Consider the following 21255-nt stretch of genomic DNA (forward strand, 5'->3'; position numbering starts at 1 on the left):
TATTACTTGAAATTCTTTACAATTTATATTTATTGTACCTATCTTACAATGTTATATGCGCTGCTGTTAACAATTTTTTGGCCTTGTCGTCTTTCAAGTCTTTTGATTTCTTAAATATATTTTTACACATGTATATCTGCCCAAAAAAACAAAGGGTTTGGTACCGTGTTTTAATCTAGTTAAAAAAAAAAAAATCTTTTAGCAAAATTTTCCTTTTTGCTTTTTTGATACAATTATATTGATCGTGAAGTTTTTATCAAGGAGATGGTAATGAATCCATCACGTCTATCAGTAAAAGCGGAAGGTGTGGAAAACATAAAGATCATAATTTGTGTTCAAACTTAAACCAAAAACATTAGTTTAATTAACTTACAAGTCCCCATTCACGATGGCTATGCTGCTCTCCAGTAGGATGGTGACGTCTTTGATGGTGACGGTGATCTTGTCGATAAGGGGATGACCGCTGTCCTCGGACCGGTGAACGTGTACAGAGAACTCCGGATAGGAATCTCCACAATCGGAGACCAAGTTATAGCTACAGCTGCCAGGAAACTGGTAGAAGTCCCCATCGAAGGTTTTGAAATGATAGTTTCCCCATGTACTGCAGACGTAGTGACCGTGATTACGGATTCGACCTATTGACAATTGGTAAAATAGGTTAGAATGAGACTCACCCACATTCACGCATTCAGTATTTGGTCAGTATTTTCCATCAGTATTTGTAAGCCAAAACCAGGAGTGGGTGATAAATCCAGAAGTGGTGATGGGTTTCTATTATACTTCCCCTTGGATTGTTCTACTCCTGGATTTGGCTTACAAATACTGATGGAAAATACTGACCAAATACTGAACGTATGTACGTGGCCTAAGAATGTATTCCGTAAGTAAAAAAACAATTTTCCGAAGTAAGGACCTTTCAAGGACCTTTGAAGGACAAAGTCTAAAGTATGGGAAGAACTTCGGTAAAACATCAAATTATGAGTACTGAGTAAAACAAATCGTAAGCTATGTTCACGTGCCGTGTTTTTGTGCAACCAAAAAATGCTCTTTTGGCAATAAAAATGCTGCATTCAAAACTCAGGATTTGACTGCGTTTTGCCGCATTTTTTGCAGTGTTTTATTTATTTTTATATTTGTGTTTTATCTACAGTATATGTTCAATAAAGTTAGTTTTATTCACCAAAAATGCAGCATAAAAACTCAGCTAAAACGCTCGTTGCGTTTTTTTTTCCAACACTTTTTCACTTTGCAAAAAAATTAAAAAAACATTTTAAAAATGCAGTTTTAGTCGGGTAAAAAAACGAACATTTGCATGATATTTATGATTTTTATAACTTTTGCTTGACCTGTCAAAAAGAAGCTTTTAATTTACACTAAAAAAAAATTTGCATTTAAAAAAAGTTGCAAAAAGACTTTATATGTGAACATTGCCTTACACCACAACGAAAGCTTTACTGTCCTCGGTACTTAGCATGTGTAAACTTACCAGACTCATTGACTAAGTTGATAAACTATGTATACAATGATAAGTTAAAACCTCACGTTAATACTAATACATTATCTGTGTGTTTCCTGATCCCTTGCTCCTAAATGGCTTTCTTCTGCCAAACAGTTAATCCCAAAAATACAATGGCAAAAATGGATTGTTAACAAATATTTCAGAAATTGTAGAAAGAATTTACCTGATATTACATCTATAGCATTCGAGATGCCCAAAGCCAGCCATAACACCCCCAAGCTGGCAGTGAAGTACCCCATTGTAGGCCCCGGGGGCGATGCACCTTCAGGACTGTCAGGGGCATTTGCTCCTCGCTCTTATAGGATTATTTGATGTCTAAAATGACATCACAGCAGGAGGGGCTGGAAAATCTTTAATCTTTTACAATCAAGGTAAACATTCCTTTTCGTTCCTCATATTAAGCCATTTGGGAGGGATACACTCCAAGATATTCATTTCCTTAACTCTGTCACTGCTGACCAAACCTTCGGCAAACAATTCAGACTATACATCTAGCATTTGCTACATTTTCTCCCAGGTAAGGGTGGTAAAGGTCACATACTGTAGGACTTGACTATAACACCATAGCATATAGCACATGAGACTCTAAAAGATCCTGTAGAATGAAAAATCTGTTATAAAAAGGTCCAAAAGCGAAAAACAAGGCACACATCGGATGCAAGAGGTTCATATGGCAAGACAAAAGCTGAACCAATTGTTTCCTAATATTGAAAAATAAATAACCACAGCACTAAAAGTTATTGAACCCCATATATTGATTGAGTACGTTCACGTTGAGTCTTTTTGATGACTTTTTGGAGGAGAAATTGAGAGGAAACTGCACGTTTTTGAAGAGTTTTGATGTTTCAAGGAGGATTCGGGAGAGTTTCTGCTCAGTTTCCACTCCAAAAATTCAGCAAAAAGACTAAAGGTGAACAACCAAAAATGTTTTGGCTAATAAATGTGGAGATGGCTTGTACTACCATCTGTTATGTCTGATGTCTTCTCTTCTAATGTAAAATCCACAGCTAAGAAACCTACCACCACAATTCGGGACACTGGTTTTGATATTTTATTGCAAAGTTTTTTTTTTGTTTGTTTAGTTTTGCCTTTTTTCCAGTTGTTTGTCTTCTCACAGTGGAAGGATGAACAGAAGTATTTAGTTTCTTTTCTTGTTCATAAAGCTTTTGAAGCTATGGAATATCTAAGACACTTTGATAAATGTCTGATAGCGGAATACCACCTCTAGAACTTACACTTCTGAGAAGAATAGTAGAGGAAAGGTTTGTTTCTATTATAGTTTAAGGGAGTTACAAGCTTCATTAACTTTTTATTTAAGTCCCATAGGGGCCACCAATCAGACATCATACACTTGTGAATTATCTCTTGAACATCAAAATAGCTCCATTTATCAGATGTGACCATTTTGATAACCCTTTTTTTTTTTTTGCACAAGTGTTAGGAGTCTCATTTGACTCATAATATGGAATGTGATTTAGATTTTAATTTCTGAATCTGAATTTCTGAATTATTTTTTGAAGTTCAGTAAAAGTAATCTAAGTAATGAAAATTGATTACTAATGGGATGAATACAAGGAGGAACTATCAGTCTCTTATAAGCCTCAGCAGTCAGAGTATAAACTACTTGACAGATAGATAGATAGATAGATAGATACAGTACCTTGCGAAAGTATTCGGCTCCCTGTAACTTTTCAACCTTTTCCCACATATCATGCTTCAAACATAAAGATACCAAATGTAAATTTTTTGGTGAAGAATCAGCAACAAGTGGGACACAATTGTGAAGTTGAACGAAATGTATTGGTTATTTTTAAATTTTTGTGGAAATTCAAAAACTGAAAAGTGGGGCGTGCGATATTATTCAGCCCCTTTACTTTCAGTGCTGCAAACTCACTCCAGAAGTTCATTGTGGATCTCTGAATGATCTGATGTTGTCCAAAATGACTAATGATGATAAATATAATCCACCTGTGTGTAATCAAGTCTCCGTATAAATTCAACTGCTCTGTGATAGTCTCAGGGTCCTGTTTGATGCACAGAGAGCATCATGAAGACCAAGGAACACAACAGGCAGGTCCGTGATACTGTTGTGTAGAAGTTTAAAGCCGGATTTGGATACAAAATGATTTCCAAAACTTTAAACATCCCAAGGAGCACTGTGCAAGCGATCATATTGAAATGGAAGGAGTATCATACCACAGAAAATCTAACAAGACCCGGCCGTCCCTCTAAACTTTCATCTCAAACAAGGAGAAGACTGATGAGAGATGCAGTCAAGAGGCCCATGATCACTCTGGATGAACTGCAGAGATCTACAGCTGAGGTGGGACAGTCTGTCAATAGGACAACAATCACACACTGTACACTGCACAAATCTGGCCTTTATGGGAGAGTGGCAAGAAGAAAGACATTTCTCAAAGATAACCATAAAAAGTGTTGTTTAAAGTTTGCAACAAGCCACCTGGGAGACACACCATACATGTGAAAGAAGGTGCTCTGGTCAGATGAAACCAAAATCGAACTTTTTGGCAACAATGCCAAGCGATGTTTGGCGTAAAGGCAACACAGCTCATCACCCTGAACACAACATCCCCACTGTCAAACATGGTGGTGGCAGCATCATGGTTTGGGGCTGCTTTTCATCAGCAGGGACAGTGAAGATGGTTAAAATTGATGGGAAGATGGATGGAGCCAAATACAGGACCACTCTTGAAGAAAACCTGTTGGAGTCTGCAAAAGACCTGAGACTGGAATGGAGATTTGTCTTCCAACAAGACAATGATCCCAAACATAAAGCAAAATCTACAATGGAATGGTTCACAAATAAACATATCCAGGTGTTAGAATGGCCAAGTCAAAGTCCAGACCTGAATCCAATCGAGAATCTGTGGAAAGAGCTGAAAACTGCTATTCACAAACGATCTCCATCCAACCTCCGTGAGCTCAAGCTGTTTGCCAAGGAAGAATGGGCAAGTCTCTCGATGTACAAAACTGATAGAGACATACCCAAGCAACTTGCAGCTGTAATCGCAGCAAAAAGTGGCGCAACAAAGTATTAAGTTAAAGGGGCCGAATAATATTGCACGCCCCACTTTTCACTTTTTGAATTTCCACAAAAATTTAAAATAACCAATAAATTTTGTTTAACTTCACAATTGTGTCCCACTTGTTGTTGATTCTTCACCAAAAATGTACATTTGGTATCCTTATGTTTGAAGCATGATATGTGGGAAAAGGTTGAAAAGTTCCAGGGGGCCGAATACTTTCGCAAGGCACTGTAGATAATAGATAGATTGATAGATAGATAGATAGATAGATAGATAGATAAATATGGAATAGATAGATAATAGATAGATAGATAATAAATAGATAGATAGATTGATAGATAGATAAGGGATATATAGATAATAGATAGATAATGGATAGACAGATAGATAGGTAATAGATAGATAATGAATAGATAGACAGATAGATAGATCTATAGTTAGATAGGATGAATGAGGATAGATTTGATAGATAGACAATAGATTGATAATAGATAGATCGATAGATAGGATGAATGAGGATAGATTAGATAGATAATAGATAGGTAGATGATAGATAGATAGATAGATAGGTAGATAGATAGATAGGCAATGGATAGATAGATAGATAGATAGATAATATATGATAGATAGATAGATACATAATAGACAGATAGATAGAAAGATAGAAGATAGCTAGAAAGATCGAAGATAGATAGAAAGATAGAAGATAGATAGATAGAATGAGGATAGGTAAATAGATAGCTATCATTCAGACAGTGTAGCTCTTTAATCTGTCTTTTTCTGAACTCCTTTGTGCTGATTTATCACCACAGACAGGCCTGCGTCTGCCATGAGGTCAGATGACTTTCTTGTCTCAGGTGGCGGTCTGAGGTGACTCTTAGTGGGCAGCATTTTACCGCCACCCTTGGAGCAGAATTGGTCAGGCAGCGGGTCGCATCATTTTTGACAGTATCAGCTGATGCCGTTAATAGCTGTAACAGAGAAGAGAGCCATGTTCTCTCTGCTCGGCCTCTTAGTCAGGCAGGACATAGACTACTTCGAGTGTTCAACCTGTTGGAGACCGGCGCCACACAGGAGACATCATGCAGCTTCATGACATCACTGCATCGCACTGTCCGAGCAAGCCAACTGCTAGACAAGCTAGAATAGGAGATGGAGGGAGTGGTGGACAGGGAGTCGGGATTAAGTGAGTATAAGGTTTTTGATATTGTTGTTATTATTATCCAGGGGGAGCCTGTGTTGGCAATTTAATGTGAAATGTATGGGGTTTTGGACCTTCATACTATATATAGGGGGTTATGAGGCATCATACTGTGTATAGGTGGTTGTTGAGCCATCACATTGTGTATAGTGGTTGTGGGGTCATCATGCTGTGAATAGGTGGATATGAAGGCATTAAACTGTAAATGGTGGGCTATAGAGCAATCATACTATGTATAGGCTGTGGGGCCATAATACTGTGTAAAGGGGCTGTGGGGCCATTATACTGTGTATAGGGGCTATGGAGCCATCATACTGTGTATAGGGACTGTGGGGCAATCATACTGTGTATAGAGGCTGTGGGGCCATCATACTGTATATAGGGACTGTGGGGCCATCATACTGTGTATAGGGACTGTGGGGCCATCATACTGTGTATAGAGGCTGTGGGGCCATCATACTGTATATAGGGGCTGTGGGGCCATTATACAGTGTATAGGGACTGTGTGGCCATCATACTGTGTATAGGGGCTGTGGGGCCATTATACAGTGTATAGGGACTGTGTGGCCATCATACTGCGTATAGAGGCTGTGGGGCCATAATACTGTGTATAGGGGCTATGGAGCCATCAAACTGTGTATAGGGGCTGTGGGGCCATCATACTGTGTATAGAGGCTGTGGGGCCATCATACTGTATATAGGGGCTCTGGGGCCATCATACTGTGCATAGGGGCTGTGGGGCCATTATACAGTGTATCGGGTATGTGGGGCCATAATACTATGTATAGGGGCTGTCGAGCCATCATACTGTGTATATGGGGCTATGTATCACCATTCTGTGTATAAGGAGCGGAGAAGCCATCATAGTATACGTACTATATTTAGTCATCATCATACTGTGTAAAGGGGAATAGTGGGACATCATACTGTGCATTCAGGAGCTATGGTCACCATCATACTCTGTGTGGGGGGCTGAGCGGTCATTATACTGTGTATGAGACACTGTAGAGACATCATGCTGTGTATGGGGTGCTATGGGGCATAATACTGTTTATGGGTGACTGTAGGGTCCATCTTACTGTGTAGAAAGCTGTGGGGGCAATCAGACTTCATATGGGGGCTGTAGTGGCCATCATTACAAAGAAGCCCACAGAGGAATCATTATCATTGTGGAGAAGCACAGGTGTATTTTTATTATAAGAAAGCATGGAGGTTATAGATCATAAAGGGAGCAGTGTGGAGGCCATAGCTCATAAGGGTGGACAGTATAGCGGTTATATAGTAGGTCATAAGGGCATATAGTGTGGAGGTTATAGATCATAAGGGTAGATGATGTGGAGGTTATAGTTTGTAACGGTGAATGCTGTGGAGGCAATATTTTATAGGAGAGGACAATGTGGAGGCTATGCTCCATAAAAGGGTGTCAAGAGTGGGAGAAAAAGGTTGCATTGAGAATCCAACACAATGGGCAGCACTTTCAACACATTTTATAAGTGGTCATAAACTTGTAAATAACTCATGAAAGAATAAAGTTACGTTAAAACCAAGCTCACCATTGTTTTTCTTGTGAAATTCTCAATAAGTCTGATGGGTCACATGACTCTCTTCCCATAGGAAAAAATAAAGGTGGATCCAAAATGGCTGACTTCAAAATGACCGCCATGGTCACCACCCATCTTGAAGAGTTTCCCCCGTCCCATATATTAATGTGCCACAAACAGGAAGTTGATATCACCAACCATTCCCATTTTATTTAGGTGTATCCATATAAATGGCCCAACCTGTAGTATAAGCAACTGGATGATCGCAGTTTCAGCTCCCCTAGTGCTAAATACTGATTTAGCCCATAAGGGGAATAAATGATAATGAGTGAATATCGTAAAAACAATGTCCAAAAAGCAATGATGGAATTGTGTTCATTCACTGTAGGTTTAATTTGCACTTTAACCCAAACCTACTACAAAAATGGCCCAAAATTTTGGAACATATTTCTGGCAAAAAGTATGCAAGCAAATAAGTGATGGAAATTTAGATTAGACAATGATAAAATTAGTCATATTTAACAAACAGTATGAACCACTATGATAAATCCGATGCATATTAAGACCATGTAGTCTAGTTTTGCACAGTGTAAGAATTAGCCAAAATTGGTAAGTGTGCACAATTATTGCTATATTCAACTGATGACCACGGACAACACTGTAGATTCTCTCACGAACCGTCTGGTATTAATCTGGAATGTGGTCAAACTCAATTTGCAGCAACGATCTGATTTATGATTTTATTTCAAATATATATGCGGTCTAAGTGAAGTTTTCCTGATCTTTACATGTACAAAAAAGAAAATCACACCAAGAAGAATCATTTCAGAACGTTTTCCACTTTTAATGTCACCCATAATGTGTTCAAAACCATTAAGAAACAAACTAAATTATTTTTGAGGAGGAAAATAAAAATAAAAAAATTACAATAATGTGGTTTGCATAAGTATGCGCATCCTGAAACGAATACTTTGTTGAAGTGCCCTTTGAATTTATGCTATTTTATTTGATTTTATATTATATTATATATTATATGATTGCAGACTGTAGAAAGGAAGTTTGAGACTCCAAATGGCTGCAGAAAATCTGCTGAAAGCGCCATGGACTTATTAGAATATGTTATAGTAGTTTCCATGATATGATTCAGCCTTCATTATGCCGGGGGAGTAATAGTTTTGCAAGAAGTAGCTGAAAGTGCTAATCCCATTTACAAGAATCTAGTGACGTCACAATAGAAGTGTTGATCTATTAACTTCTCTATTATGAAAGCGCAGAACAACTGAAATTAGATTCTTTTCATAATTACACTTATAAAGGACACAGTTTCTATGAGCTGTTCCGGGCAGACCATCCATAGCCAATCAGGCCACCATTTCCTTACCTTTAATATACAGAAGTGTAAACTATGGCATATGTGACCACTTTTTATTAATAATTACAAATAAACCTGTTCCCATCACATTAATTTGGGGACTAAGTGACATTAATGGATGTATCGGTCAGTATGAGGCTGATGTAGAGTAGACAGGTAGAGTAGACGCTGAACTAATATCTTCGTGAGATTCCAAGTTGTCCTTCAATACTTATTCTTTTGCAAGTGATGCGCAGAGAAATGTCTGGTTATGTTTTCCAGCTAATATCCCATCAATATGTTACAATGCATTGTCCAATGAAGTCTGTATGAAGGATGAGAAGTTGTTGTGGAGGACACATAGATGACATTGGTGCAGTAGGGAGATCCAGATGGAAACATGGAAACTGTGATGGCAAAAGAGCAACATAAGGAACAACGGGAATTACAAAACTCAACGAAGCAATGGGGAACCAATAGAGCAGAGCAAAATTATGCAAATATATGACAGTGTACACTTAGAAATAGCAGAGTTGACCAATGCAGAACTGATCAATGGTTTAGCAGAGTACACCCAGAGAGATGGATTGTCACAGAGTCCACTAGAGCAAAGCAAGTCAGTGGTATAGTAGAGGTGGGTTTGTCACAAAGATTAGTATTCGATCATTACAGAGCTGGGCAGCTTTATAGTAAGGCTTGATTTGTCACATAGTCTAGTATAATACAGATGGCCAGTGTTGGTTACTGTCCCAAGGTCAGAAGCAGTCCATGATGGGTGGCAGAACACTGGCGGCTAAGAGGACTGTATGCCCTGGAAAGTGAGGCTCTAGATCTTCAGAGGAATAGAAGTAGCTGGTGGTTGTGGGAGGAAGATCTAACGACTGGCGCTGGATCCGAGAGAAGTGATTACCATACATAACTGCATGATCCCAAACCTAGTGACAGGTTGTCTTTAAAATACATGCGGCTAAACTCTTGGCACCACGTGGCATCTTCAGAAGTCTCGTGGAATAAAATCACCTGCCAGTAGTGGCGTGACTTGAAACTTGTGGGCCTAATGTAAAATAAGCCAAGTCTTAGATAATAGGGCTAAAGTGTATGGACCATGGGCAGCTTGGATTATGTTTAGACACGTAGCTACTTGGTTGAATAAGTGTGAGACCACCCTCCTTCTGCATACTTACACATCCTGTATTTCTTTCCCTTTTTTTCTTTTCTTCTCTTTCACTTTCTTTCTTTCTTTCCTCATTTTCTTCACAATATGATTATATTGTTAATTATGGAAGTCTTGGAAGGATTAGTTTTAAACTCCAAAAAGTATGTATGTGGATTTTGGTCAATGGGATTGTTTGTGTTCACCCACTGATTATATTCATGTTAGGAACCATCTAAGACTTCATCTACTGTTATGATTTATTTGTGAACACTAGTAAACCTTTTATTTACAAAAAATCTTCAACAGGTCCCTCAACTATCACAGGTTTTTAATAGTAAAAGTCTTTTAGGGGAAAAGTGACCTTTTGGGCCGCCCCTAGCATCCAGGGTGATTGCACCCCCTACACTTATAGTTACACCCCTTCTTTCCAGGGTTTATTTTTTGGGTTCATTCGCAAATATCATACTATTACTAATATGTCCTATGTGTGTAATGATACCAGTAAGGTTGATTAAAAGTGAATACGCTGGTATTCTGACTCATGAAACTGCAGTCCCTGCTGGTGAAATTCGTCAGTCTTGAGTCCACACTGAAAATCGATATAACTTTTTATTATACAATTATTTACTCAAAACCAGGATAAACCCTTCTAGAAGGACAGACACAAAGATCAATAAAATGATAAAATATATATCTCAAGTGTACCAAAGAGGAGGCTCTATGCCACTGTCTACATTTTCATGGGAAAGCCGCCAGATACCGTTTCCCGTTATACTGTATAATCTGCCCTTTAAAAATGGAACCTCCATCAATCATATTTTAGGGTTTTCCTTGATTGCCTTCCACAAACCTCACGTGTTATGCAAAGCCATCTCCTGTTGCTATGTTTAACATAAATGTTCAGTAGATGGAATATTTTATCAGCTCCGTCTGTATATTCTGGTGTCACCCATCCATAAAAGCAAACAAATGAAGCGTGTAATTTTCAGTTGACATAAGATTATACGACGTCCATATCATTTTATTTATGAGACCTGATCTCGTTTGTGCTGGAATGAAGACTTTTCTTTGTGTCTCCGCTGTAATAAATATCTATATGTTATCCCCTCCCGCTCCCTTGCTTTGTAGTTGGCAGGCGAAACCTGGTTTTGAAGTTTTTGACGTGCTTTCCATATTTTTGATGGAGTGAAAAATGTATTGTTAGTAATTTATTGGTCTTTGAATAACATCTTAAACAAATAGAAAAGTTACAAGGGTGCAAGCCATACCAGCTGCTATTTATTCAGTGTTTATAGTCCTAAATATGCCTAGCCACCAGATTATCGGAACTCTTCACATAGGCCAGCGTACTTCGCAATATCAAAAGAAAAACATAAGATTTTAGCTACTTGGTTTGTAATCAATAATGGGGTTACTGCAAGGCAATATTTAGTGGTGTAACTTAAAGGGGTATTCCCATCTTCCAGATCATATTCCAAAATGTGCTGGGCATAATAAAAAAAAAGGAAAATAATAATAATAGCAAATACCTCCAATTAGAAATGTAGAATAGTTCTCCTGATTAGCTAAGTTACTTACCCCATCTGCTGGGCATTGTAGTACTGAGGTATCCATGGTTACGACCATTCATATAGTGACAGTTAGTTATTAGTGGTTGTAGCCACAGATTTCTTTAGTTTTTCACTATGTAGCCTAATTTGTGGTCACCTTTAACCCCTTCCTGACATCCGACGTACTATCCCATCCACGGTACCCGGGCCCGTATGACCGTGGACGGGATAGTACGTCTACCGCGATCAGCGGCGCCCACATGGTGAGCGCCGCTGATCGCGGCCGGGTGTCAGCTGATTATCACAGCTGACACCCGGCACAATGTGTCAGGGGCGGTCACGGACCGCCCCCGACACGTTAACCCCTTGCACACCGCGATCAAACACGATCGCGGTGTACCGGGGGTTAAAGGGAAGCATCGGCAGGGAGGGGGCTCCCTCCGTGCTTCCCTGAGCCCCCCACGGCAGCGCAATGTGCAGCGCTGCTGCGGGGGGCTCCTTTCCTCCAGGCCCCCGAATCCAAGATGGCGACGGGGGCCTTCGGGGGCCTGAGGAAGCTGGCTTCCTCAGTGCCTGCAAAGCGCAGGCATGAGGAAGTCTTCATCAATGCCTGTGACAGATTGCTGATCTGTCACAGTGATCTGTGATGTGACAGATCAGCGATCTGTCACAGGACAGTGATGTCCCACCTGGGACTATTTAATAAAGTAAAAAAAAAATAAAAAAAAGTGTAAAAATAATTAAAAAAAAATCGCCAAATATATTAGAAAAAAAAAATATTCCCCCAATAAATCCATTTTTTGGAAATAATAAAAAAAACAAACAATAAAAGTACACATATTAGGTATCGCCGCGTCCGTAACGACCCGCCCTATAAAACTGTCCCATTAGTTAACCCCTTTAGCGAACCCCTTAAAAAATAAAAATAAAAAACGAAGCAAAAAATAATGATTTATTATCATACCGCCAAACAAAAAGTGTAATAACGCGCGATCAAAAAGACGCATATAAATATCCATGGTACCGCTGAAAACGTCATCTTGTCCCGCAAAAAACGAGCCACCACACAGCATCATCAGCGAAAAAATAAAAAAGTTATAGCTCGCTGAATAAAGCGATTATTTTTTATATAAAATAGTTTTCATTGCATAAAACCGACAAAAACATAAAAAAACGACCTAAATGAGGTATCGCTGTAACCGTACTGACGTGAAGAATAAAACCTCTTTATCAATTTTACCGCACGCGGAACGGTGTAAACGCACCCCCCAAAAGAAATTCATGAAACGCTGGTTTTTGTTCATTCTGCGTCCCAAAAATCGGAATAAAAAGCGATCAAAAAATTCCACGTGCCCGAAAATGGTACCAATAAAAACGTCAACTCGTCCCGCAAAAAATAAGACCTCACATGACTCGGTGGGTCAAAATACGGAAAAATTATAGCTCTCAATATGTGGTGATGCAAAAACTATTTTTACAATAAAAAGCGTCTTTTAGCGTGCGACAGCTGCCAAATATAAAAACCGCCATAAATAGTAAATCAAATCCCCCGTTATCACCCCCTTAGTTAGGGAAAAATAATAAAATAAAAAAAATGTATTTATTTCCATTTTTCCATTAGGGTTAGGGTTAGGGCTAGGGGTGTGTTGGGGTAGGGTTAGGGCTAGGGCTAGGGTTAGGGTTAGGGCTAGGGTTAGGGTTAGGGGCGTGTTGGGGTTCGGGTTGGAGTTAGAATTGGGGGTTTCCACTGTTTGGGCACATCAGGGGCTCTCCAAATGCAACATGGCGTCTGATCTCAATTCCAGCCAATTCTGAGTTGAAAAAGTCAAATGGTGCTCCTTCCCTTCCAAGCTCTGCTATGCGCCCAAACAGTGTTTTACCCCCACATGTAGGGTATCAGCCTACTCAGGACAAATTGCAAAACAATTTTTGGGGTCCAATTTCTCCTGTTACCCTTAGGAAAATAAAAAATTGGGGGCAAAAATATCATTTTTGTGGAAAAAAATGATTTTTTTATTTTCACGTCCAAGTGTTCTAAACTTCTGTGAAGCACTTGGGGGTTCAAAGTGCTCACCACACATCTAGATAAGTTCCGTGGGGGGTCTAGTGTCCAAAATGGGGTCACTTGTGGGGAGTTTCAATAGTTTAGGTACATCAGGGGCTCTCCAAACGCACATGACACCCGCAGACCATTCCATCAAAGTCTGCATTCCAAAACGTCACTGCTTCCCTTCCGAGCCCCGACGTGTGTCCATACAGTAGTTTTCTCCCACATATGGGGTGTCAGCGTACTCAGGACAAATTGGACAACAACTTTTGGGGGTCCAATTTCTCCTGTTACCCTTGGGAAAATGAAAAAATTGGGGACTAATTGATCATGTTTGTGGAAAAAAATACGATTTTTTTATTTTCATGCCCGGGCATTATAAACTTCTGTGAAGCCCTTGGGGGTTCAAAGCGCTCACCACACATCTAGATAAGTTCCTTAGGGGGTCTCGTTTCCAAAATGGGGTCACTTGTGGGGGTTTCCACTGTTTAGGTACATTAGGGGCTCTCCAAAGGCAACATGACACCCGCAGACCATTCCATCAAAGTCTGCATTCCAAAACGTCACTACTTCCCTTCCGAGCCCTGACGTGTGTCCATACAGTAGTTTTATCCCACATATGGGGTGTCAGCGTACTCAGGACAAATTGGACAACAACTTTTGGGGTTCAATTTCTCCTGTTACCCTTGGGAAAATAAAAAAATTGGGGACTAATTGATCATGTTTGTGGAAAAAATACGATTTTTTTATTTTCATGCCCTGGCATTATAAACTTCTGTGAAGCCCTTGGGGGTTCAAAGTGCTCACCACACATCTAGATAAGTTCCTTGGGGGGTCTAGTTTACAAAATGGTGTCATTTGTGGGGGGTTTCCACTGTTTAGGTACATTAGGGGCTCTCCAAAGGCAACATGACACCCGCAGACCATTCCATCAAAGTCTGCATTCCAAAACGTCACTACTTCCCTTCCGAGCCCCGACGTGTGCCCATACAGTAGTTTTCTACCACGTATGGGGTATCAGCATACTCAGGACAAATTGGACAACAACTTTTGGGGTCCAATTTCTCCTGGTACCCTTGGGAAAATAAAAAAATGGTGACTAAAAGATCATGTTTGTGGAAAAAATACGAATTTTTTATTTTCACGCCCGGGCGTTGTAAACTTCTGTGAAGCACTGGGGGGGTCAAAGTGCTCACCACACATCTAGATAAGTTCCTTAGGGGGTCTAGTTTCCAAAATGGTGTCATTTGTGGGGGGGTTCCACTGTTTTGGTACATCAGGAGTTTTCCAAACGCGACATAGTGTCCGATCTCAATTCCAGCCAAAAACGTCAAATGGCGCTGCTTCCCTTCCGAGCTCTGCCATGCGCCCAAATAGTGGTTTACCCCCACATGTGGGGTATCAGCGTACTCAGGACAAATTGCACAATAACTTTTAGGGTCCTGTTACCCTTGGAAAAATAAGAATTGAGGGTGAAAAGATCATTTTTGTGGAAAAAATATGATTTTTTAATTGTATGGCTTTATGTTATAAACTTCTGTGAAGCCCATGGGGGTTCAAAGTTCTCACCACACATCTAGATAAGTTCCTTAGGGGGTCTAGTTTCCAAAATGGTGTCATTTGTGGGGGGTTTCCACTGTTTTGGTACATCAGGGGTTTTCCAAACGCGACATGGTGTCCGATCTCAATTCCAGCCAAAAACGTCAAATGGCGCTGCTTCCCTTCCGAGCTCTGCCATGCGCCCAAATAGTGGTTTACCCCCACATGTGGGGTATCAGTGTACTCAGGACAAATTGCACAATAACTTTTAGGGTCCTGTTACCCTTGGGAAAATAAAAATTGGGGTGAAAAGATCATTTTTGTGGAAAAAATATGATTTTTTAATTGTACCACTGTACGTTATAAACTTCTGTAAAGCCCTTGTGGGTTCAAAGTTCTCACCACATATCTAGATAAGTTCCTTGGGGGGTCTAGTTTCCAAAATGGGGTCACTTGTAGGGAGTTTCCACTGTTTAGGTACATCAGGGACTCTTCAAACGTGACATGGCGTCCAATCTGAATTCCAGCCAATTTTGCATTGAAAAAGTCAAACGGCGCTCCTTCCATTCTGAGCTCTGCCATGCGCTGAAACAGTCGTTCCCCCCCACATATCAGGTATCTGCGTACTCAGGACAAATTGCACAATAACTTTTGCAGTTCAATTTCTCCTGTTACCCTTGGTAAAATAAAAAAAATTGAACCTGAAATATTTTTTTTATGAAAAAAAGTTAGATGTTCATTTTTTTTTAAATATTCAAAAAAATTCCTGTGACGCACCTAAAGGGTTAATAAACTTCTTGAATGTGGTTTTGAGCACCTTAAGGGGTGCAGTTTTTAGAATGGTGTCACTTTTGGGTATTTTCTATCATATAGACCCCTCAAAGTGGCTTCAAATGTGATGTGGTCCTAAAAATAAAATGGTGTTGTAAAAATGAGAAATCGCTGGTCAACTTTTAACCCTTATAACTTCCTAGCAAAAAAAAATTTTGGTTCCAAAATTGTGCTGATGTAAAGTAAACATGTGGGAAATGTTAGTTATCAAGTTTTTTGTGTGCCGTATCTCTGTGATTTAAGGGCAAAAAAATTCAAAGTTGGAAAATTGCGAAATTTTCAAAATTTTCGCCAAATTTCCGTTTTTCTCACAAATAAACGCAAGTTATTTAAATGAAATTTTACCACTAACATGAAGTACAATATGTCACGAGAAAACAATGTCAGAATCACCGGGATCCATGGAAGCGTTCCAGAGTTATGTCCTCATAAAGGTACAGTGGTCAGAATTGTAAAAATTGGCCCGGTCATGAACGTGCAAACCACCCTTGGGGGTGAAGGGGTTAATAATAGCACTGCAATTTTGGCAATTGAAACACCGGTATGTACCCTTATTTCGAGGTCGCAAAAACATTTGGTTTGGTAACTTTCAAATACTAATATATGCTCTTACAAGACTATTTGACAATGATTTTCCTATTCTATAAGCTATCTTAGGAAGATTTTTTAACAAACTTCCATATTTAAGATTGTGCTGTAGCAAGCTCCAATATTTCTTAGAGGGTAGGTTTAGCTTACCACGCCGTGTAATGAAAAGTCTTGATTAGTTTACAGTGGGTACGGAAAGTATTCAGACCCCTTTAAATTTTTCACTCTTTGTTTCATTGCTGCCATTTGGTAAATTCAAAAAAAGTTCATTTTTTCTCATTAATGTATGCTCTGCACCCCATCTTGACTGAAAAAACAGAAATGCAGAAATGTTTGCAACTTTATTAAAAAAGAAAAACTGAAATATCACATGGTCATAAGTGTTCAGACCCTTTGCTCAGTAATGAGTAGAAGCACCTTTTGAGCTAGTACAGCCATTAGTCTTCTTGGGAATGATGCAACAAGTTTTTCCACACCTGGATTTTGGGATCCTCTGCCATTGTCCCCTGCAGATCCTCTCCAGTTCCGTCAGGTTGGGTGGTGAACGTTGGTGGACAGCCATTTTCAAGTCGCTCCAGAGATGCTCAAATGGGCTTAGGTCAGGGCTCTGGCTGGGCCAGTCAAGAATGGTCACAGAATTGTTCTGAAGCACACCTTTGTTATTTTAGCTGTGTGCTTAGGGTCATTGTCTTGTTAGAAGGTCAACCTTTGGCCAAGTCTGAGGTCCAGAGCACTCTGGAAGAGGTTCTCAACCAGGATATCTCTGTACTTGGCCGCATTCATGTTTCCATCAGTTGCAACCAGTCATCCTGTCCCTGCAGCTGAAAAACACCCCCATAGCATCATGCTGCCACCACCATGTTTCACTGTTTGGATTGTATTGGGCAGGTGATGAGCAGTGCCTGGTTTTCTCCACACATACTGCTTTGAATTTTCACCAAATAGTTCTATCTTCATCTCATCATAGCAGAGAATCTTATTTCTCATAGTATGGGAGTTCTTCATGTGTTTTTTTAAGCAAACAATGCGGGCGTTCATATTTCTTGCACTGAGGAGAGGCTTCCGTCGGACCACTCTGCCATAAAGGCCTGAATGGCGGAGGGCTGCCTTTGTGGAACTTTCTCCCATCTCCCTACTGCATCTATAGAGCTCAACCACAGTGATCTTGGGATTCTTCTTTACCTCCTTCACCAAGGCCCTTCTCCCATGATTGCTCAGTTTGGATTTCCGGCCAGGTCTAGTAAGACTTCTTGTGGTCCCAAACTTCTTCCATTAAAGGATTATGGAAGCCACTGTGCTCTTAGGAACCTTGAGTAGTGCTGAAATTCTTTTGTAACCTTGGCTAGATCTGTGCCTTGCAACAATTCTGTCTCTGAGCTCCTTGGCCAGTTCCTTTGACCTCATGATTCTCTTTTGGTCTGACATGCACTGTGAGCTGTGAGGTCTTATATAGACAGGTATGCGTCTTTATAAATCAAGTCCTATCATTTTACTTAAACACAGCTGGACTCCAATGAAGGCGTAGGCAGCATGTGACTTAAATATGAGTGTCTGAGCAAAGGGTCTGAATACTTATAACCATATTATTATTATTATTAATATACATTTTTATAGCGCCATTTATTCCATGGCGCTTTACATGTGAAAAGGGGCAAATATAGACAAGTACAATAAACATGAGCAATACAAGACACACACAAGTACAGAAGGCGAGAGGACCCTGTCCACAAGGGCTCACAGTCTACATATCTATATGATATTTCAGTTTTTCTTTTTTAATAAATTTACAAAAATGTCTATGTGGCGCCCCTGAGGCTCAGTCGCCACAGAGGTACTGCACCTCCTCCTGAGGTGTGGTGCCCCACCATCCAGGTAAGTTGGAGGCTCCTGACCACGCTCCAACATCCGCACCCCACACAACACAGTAGTTCAGCAAAGCCACATTGTGGCTCTTTGCTTGGAGAGTAGCAGAGCACCTTTGGTGGCTCCCTGCTTAGAACACGAAACGTGCTGGGAGGCGGGTGGAGTTGAGAATACATAAAAGAGCGGGGAGGTTTAGGATTACAGGTCAGTCAGACAGAGAGTCTGAGGAAGGAAGCCACTCGGAGAGGAGTGGGGATCCCTGGAAGAGGGATGGAGGAAGGAGTGCTGCAGCTGCCTCAATGATCTGAGCCAGCTGGCACGGGAAAGGAAAGAAGGAGAAAGACATTGAACTGCAACCTGATCTTCCATAAGAGAGAGAGATTAGTACGGAACAAAGGAGTAAAAGGGAACAGAGAGGACGTGGGTTAGGAGAGAACCCTGCCTAGAAGTTCTAAGCGCAAGGCCAGTGCCTGGTCCCCGAGGTTGTATGGACACTAATGGTTCTGCAGCAGACACCGGTGGAGTAGTGGGCTGTAAATGCACTACTCCCATCTAGGACTTGGGGGCACAACAGAAACTTGGATAGAGAGCCGGGACTCATGAGTAAGGAGTCCCCGAAGCAGGCTACAGCTGTCTGCCGTACAAATAGAGTTCTTGGGAACATCTGTCAGGAGGCATTCCAGTGTAATTCAGCACTAGGAGTACTTCACACTTAAAGGCGCTATAGAGGAGACGTTCAGAAAGGTACATGTTGGCGAAGCGTTGGAAGGGAGCATTCCATCTTGTCTGGAGGTTAACTGAGTCCCTGACCCAGAGGACACAGCACGGAGGCAGGCACCTGTGTATACTACAGACTGTGAGTAAAGCTTTGGAACAACAAGCCCTGGTGTCCTCCATTCATTCTCGCGCCAACGCACCCAGCACCGCTACATCTGGGTACCAGCTTCTACACCGCTTGTGCCTCTCCTCTAATTCCACATCTACACTGCCCTGGGACTACAGCTCCACCTGTGGGGAGCTTCACCATCTTGGCTGCAACACACCACCAGTCTCAGAGGATCTGCATGCAGCGTCGGCCTAACACCTCAGGTGGCGTCACGAACTATTCATCTAACTACATTCCACCACCATTTCAACCCCCCCATTAATTGGGCACCCAGGGCCACGGACCGGGTCACCACTGCTGTGACACATCCCGCCGACACCGGCCCGGTACCGAGTACCCCACGGCCCTGGGAGGGCGACCCATCTACATTTCTGTTCTTTTTCCAGTCAAGATGGGGTGCAAAGTGTACATTAATGAGGAAAAATTAACTTTTTTGAATTTACCAAATAGCTGCAATGAAACAGAGTGAAAAATTTAAAGGGGTCTCAATACTTTCCGTACTCACTGTAGTTATGGAGGGTGCTTGTCCAGTCGGTGATTGCAGCAAAGTAGAGGCACAGGAGGAGGGAGGGTGCAGTTCAACATGACTATCCAGGTAGTAAAAATTTAAATTTTATTGAAGTCAAAACATAAAAACTTTAACATGAAACTGACGCGTTTCTGGCACGTCAATGTGCTTAGTCATAGGACATAAGTTATGACTAAGGGCATTGACGTGCCAAAACCGCATCAGGTTTTGTTTTGAAGTTTTTATGTTTTGAGTTCAAGAAAATTTAAATTTTTACTACCTGGATAGTCGTGCTGAGCTCCACCCTCCCTCCTCCTGTGCCAATATTTCTTTATATAACTGAGGGCGAGAAGTCCCCTGACATATTTTCCTGGAAACGGCAAGGGTTTTGGTGGTTGTAGAGGTTCCAAAGCATAAGCAAAATAATACCTTGCACTGTATCTTAAAAAGTAGCTTTCTGCTTTATCGTATGTAAGTGCGTGTTCCATGAAGACCAACTCACCCTTACATTACATATCAGTTAATCGAGCTTGCAACAAAACAAAATATGAAATAAGTGATTTAATATTCAAAATGAAGACACTTCATAAAGTAGATAGAATTACAGATAATTTTACAATGTTTTTTATCTTTCTTAAAATTATGTTTATGCCAAGATCATTTCTTCCTCATCTGCTTTCATTGGTTCACATGCTGTGTTCACGCAGTCACATTTCTCCACTGCAATGTACTCCTGCTCTACCTGACTCCCATCAGAACATTGAAGCGTGACGCGTTTCTGTCTGGTCTGCACCTCCTGGCAACAGGCACATTTATGGGACATGGCTCTGGCCGATGAAGAGTACCTGAAAAAAATAGTTAAATTAATTTACTTTACTAATCACTCATAAAACGGAATGTACAATTCAATAATCACCTGTAACAGACCCCCACCAATATGTTGCTACTCGCTGAGGAACAGAGGGGCTATCTCTATATTGTGTTATTAATAAATCACACCACTTCCCCCATACCTTCCAAAATTTCAATATTTTTATAATATATTTATATTTTTCTTTTTCCCATCCATCTAATATCTATCACTTTTCTCTGGCCATGAAAAGAACCTCATGGAGTAAGACCTTGTCATGATGTAACCTAAACTCCACCTTAAGAGTTCCACATAAACAAATATCTGGTGTTAAGTCTTTAGGGACACCAAATATAATCAAATGTAAATTAGAGGGAACTGGTCACCAAACTATGGCCAGTATGAATCAGGCCAGGATTGCTTTATTCTGAAACACCCCAATAGAAAACATAGTTTGAAAAGTAGCCCAAGGGCCATTCGACTCAGATGACTATTACAAGGCAGGTCCCTGGTGGCTTCTCACATACGCGTATGTTTGTATATGGAGAGACTAATCTGTCTAGGGGAGTGAGGTGGCAAGAATCTACTGGAGATCTGCCTTTAACTAATCATCTGAGATACATAACCCTTGGCAAACCTGTCAAAGTATCAAAGTATGTTTTCTCCAAAACATCATAGCATTGCAAGGTAAAAAATGCATGGCTGCAATAACACAGAGGGTGTCGGATTCATGCTGCCCATAAAAACTGCTAATAAAAACAGATAGATGAACCATGTT

The 21255-nt window shown here is 40.6% G+C and overlaps 1 protein-coding gene across 3 annotated transcripts in view; it reads right to left on the reverse strand.

The window, feature by feature from the left end:
• MUC2 (mucin 2, oligomeric mucus/gel-forming) overlaps positions 1 to 1781 on the reverse strand; it is a 97934-nt gene extending 96153 nt beyond the window's left edge. For all 3 annotated transcript variants that reach the window (XM_073554348.1, XM_073554347.1, XM_073554346.1), the window contains exons 1-2: positions 1683 to 1781; positions 374 to 635 (exon numbers count right to left, since the gene is read on the reverse strand). In XM_073554348.1, coding sequence (XP_073410449.1) covers positions 374 to 635; positions 1683 to 1758 — 338 coding nt within the window. In that variant the 5' untranslated portion in view covers positions 1759 to 1781. The remainder of the gene's footprint in view (positions 1 to 373; positions 636 to 1682) is intronic.
• Between the last annotated feature and the right edge of the window lie 19474 nt (positions 1782 to 21255).

The sequence above is a fragment of the Dendrobates tinctorius genome, unplaced genomic scaffold (genome assembly GCF_039654945.1).
Source record: "Dendrobates tinctorius isolate UK_male_01 unplaced genomic scaffold, ASM3965494v1 ptg000211l, whole genome shotgun sequence".
NCBI classification, from domain to species: domain Eukaryota; kingdom Metazoa; phylum Chordata; class Amphibia; order Anura; family Dendrobatidae; genus Dendrobates; species Dendrobates tinctorius.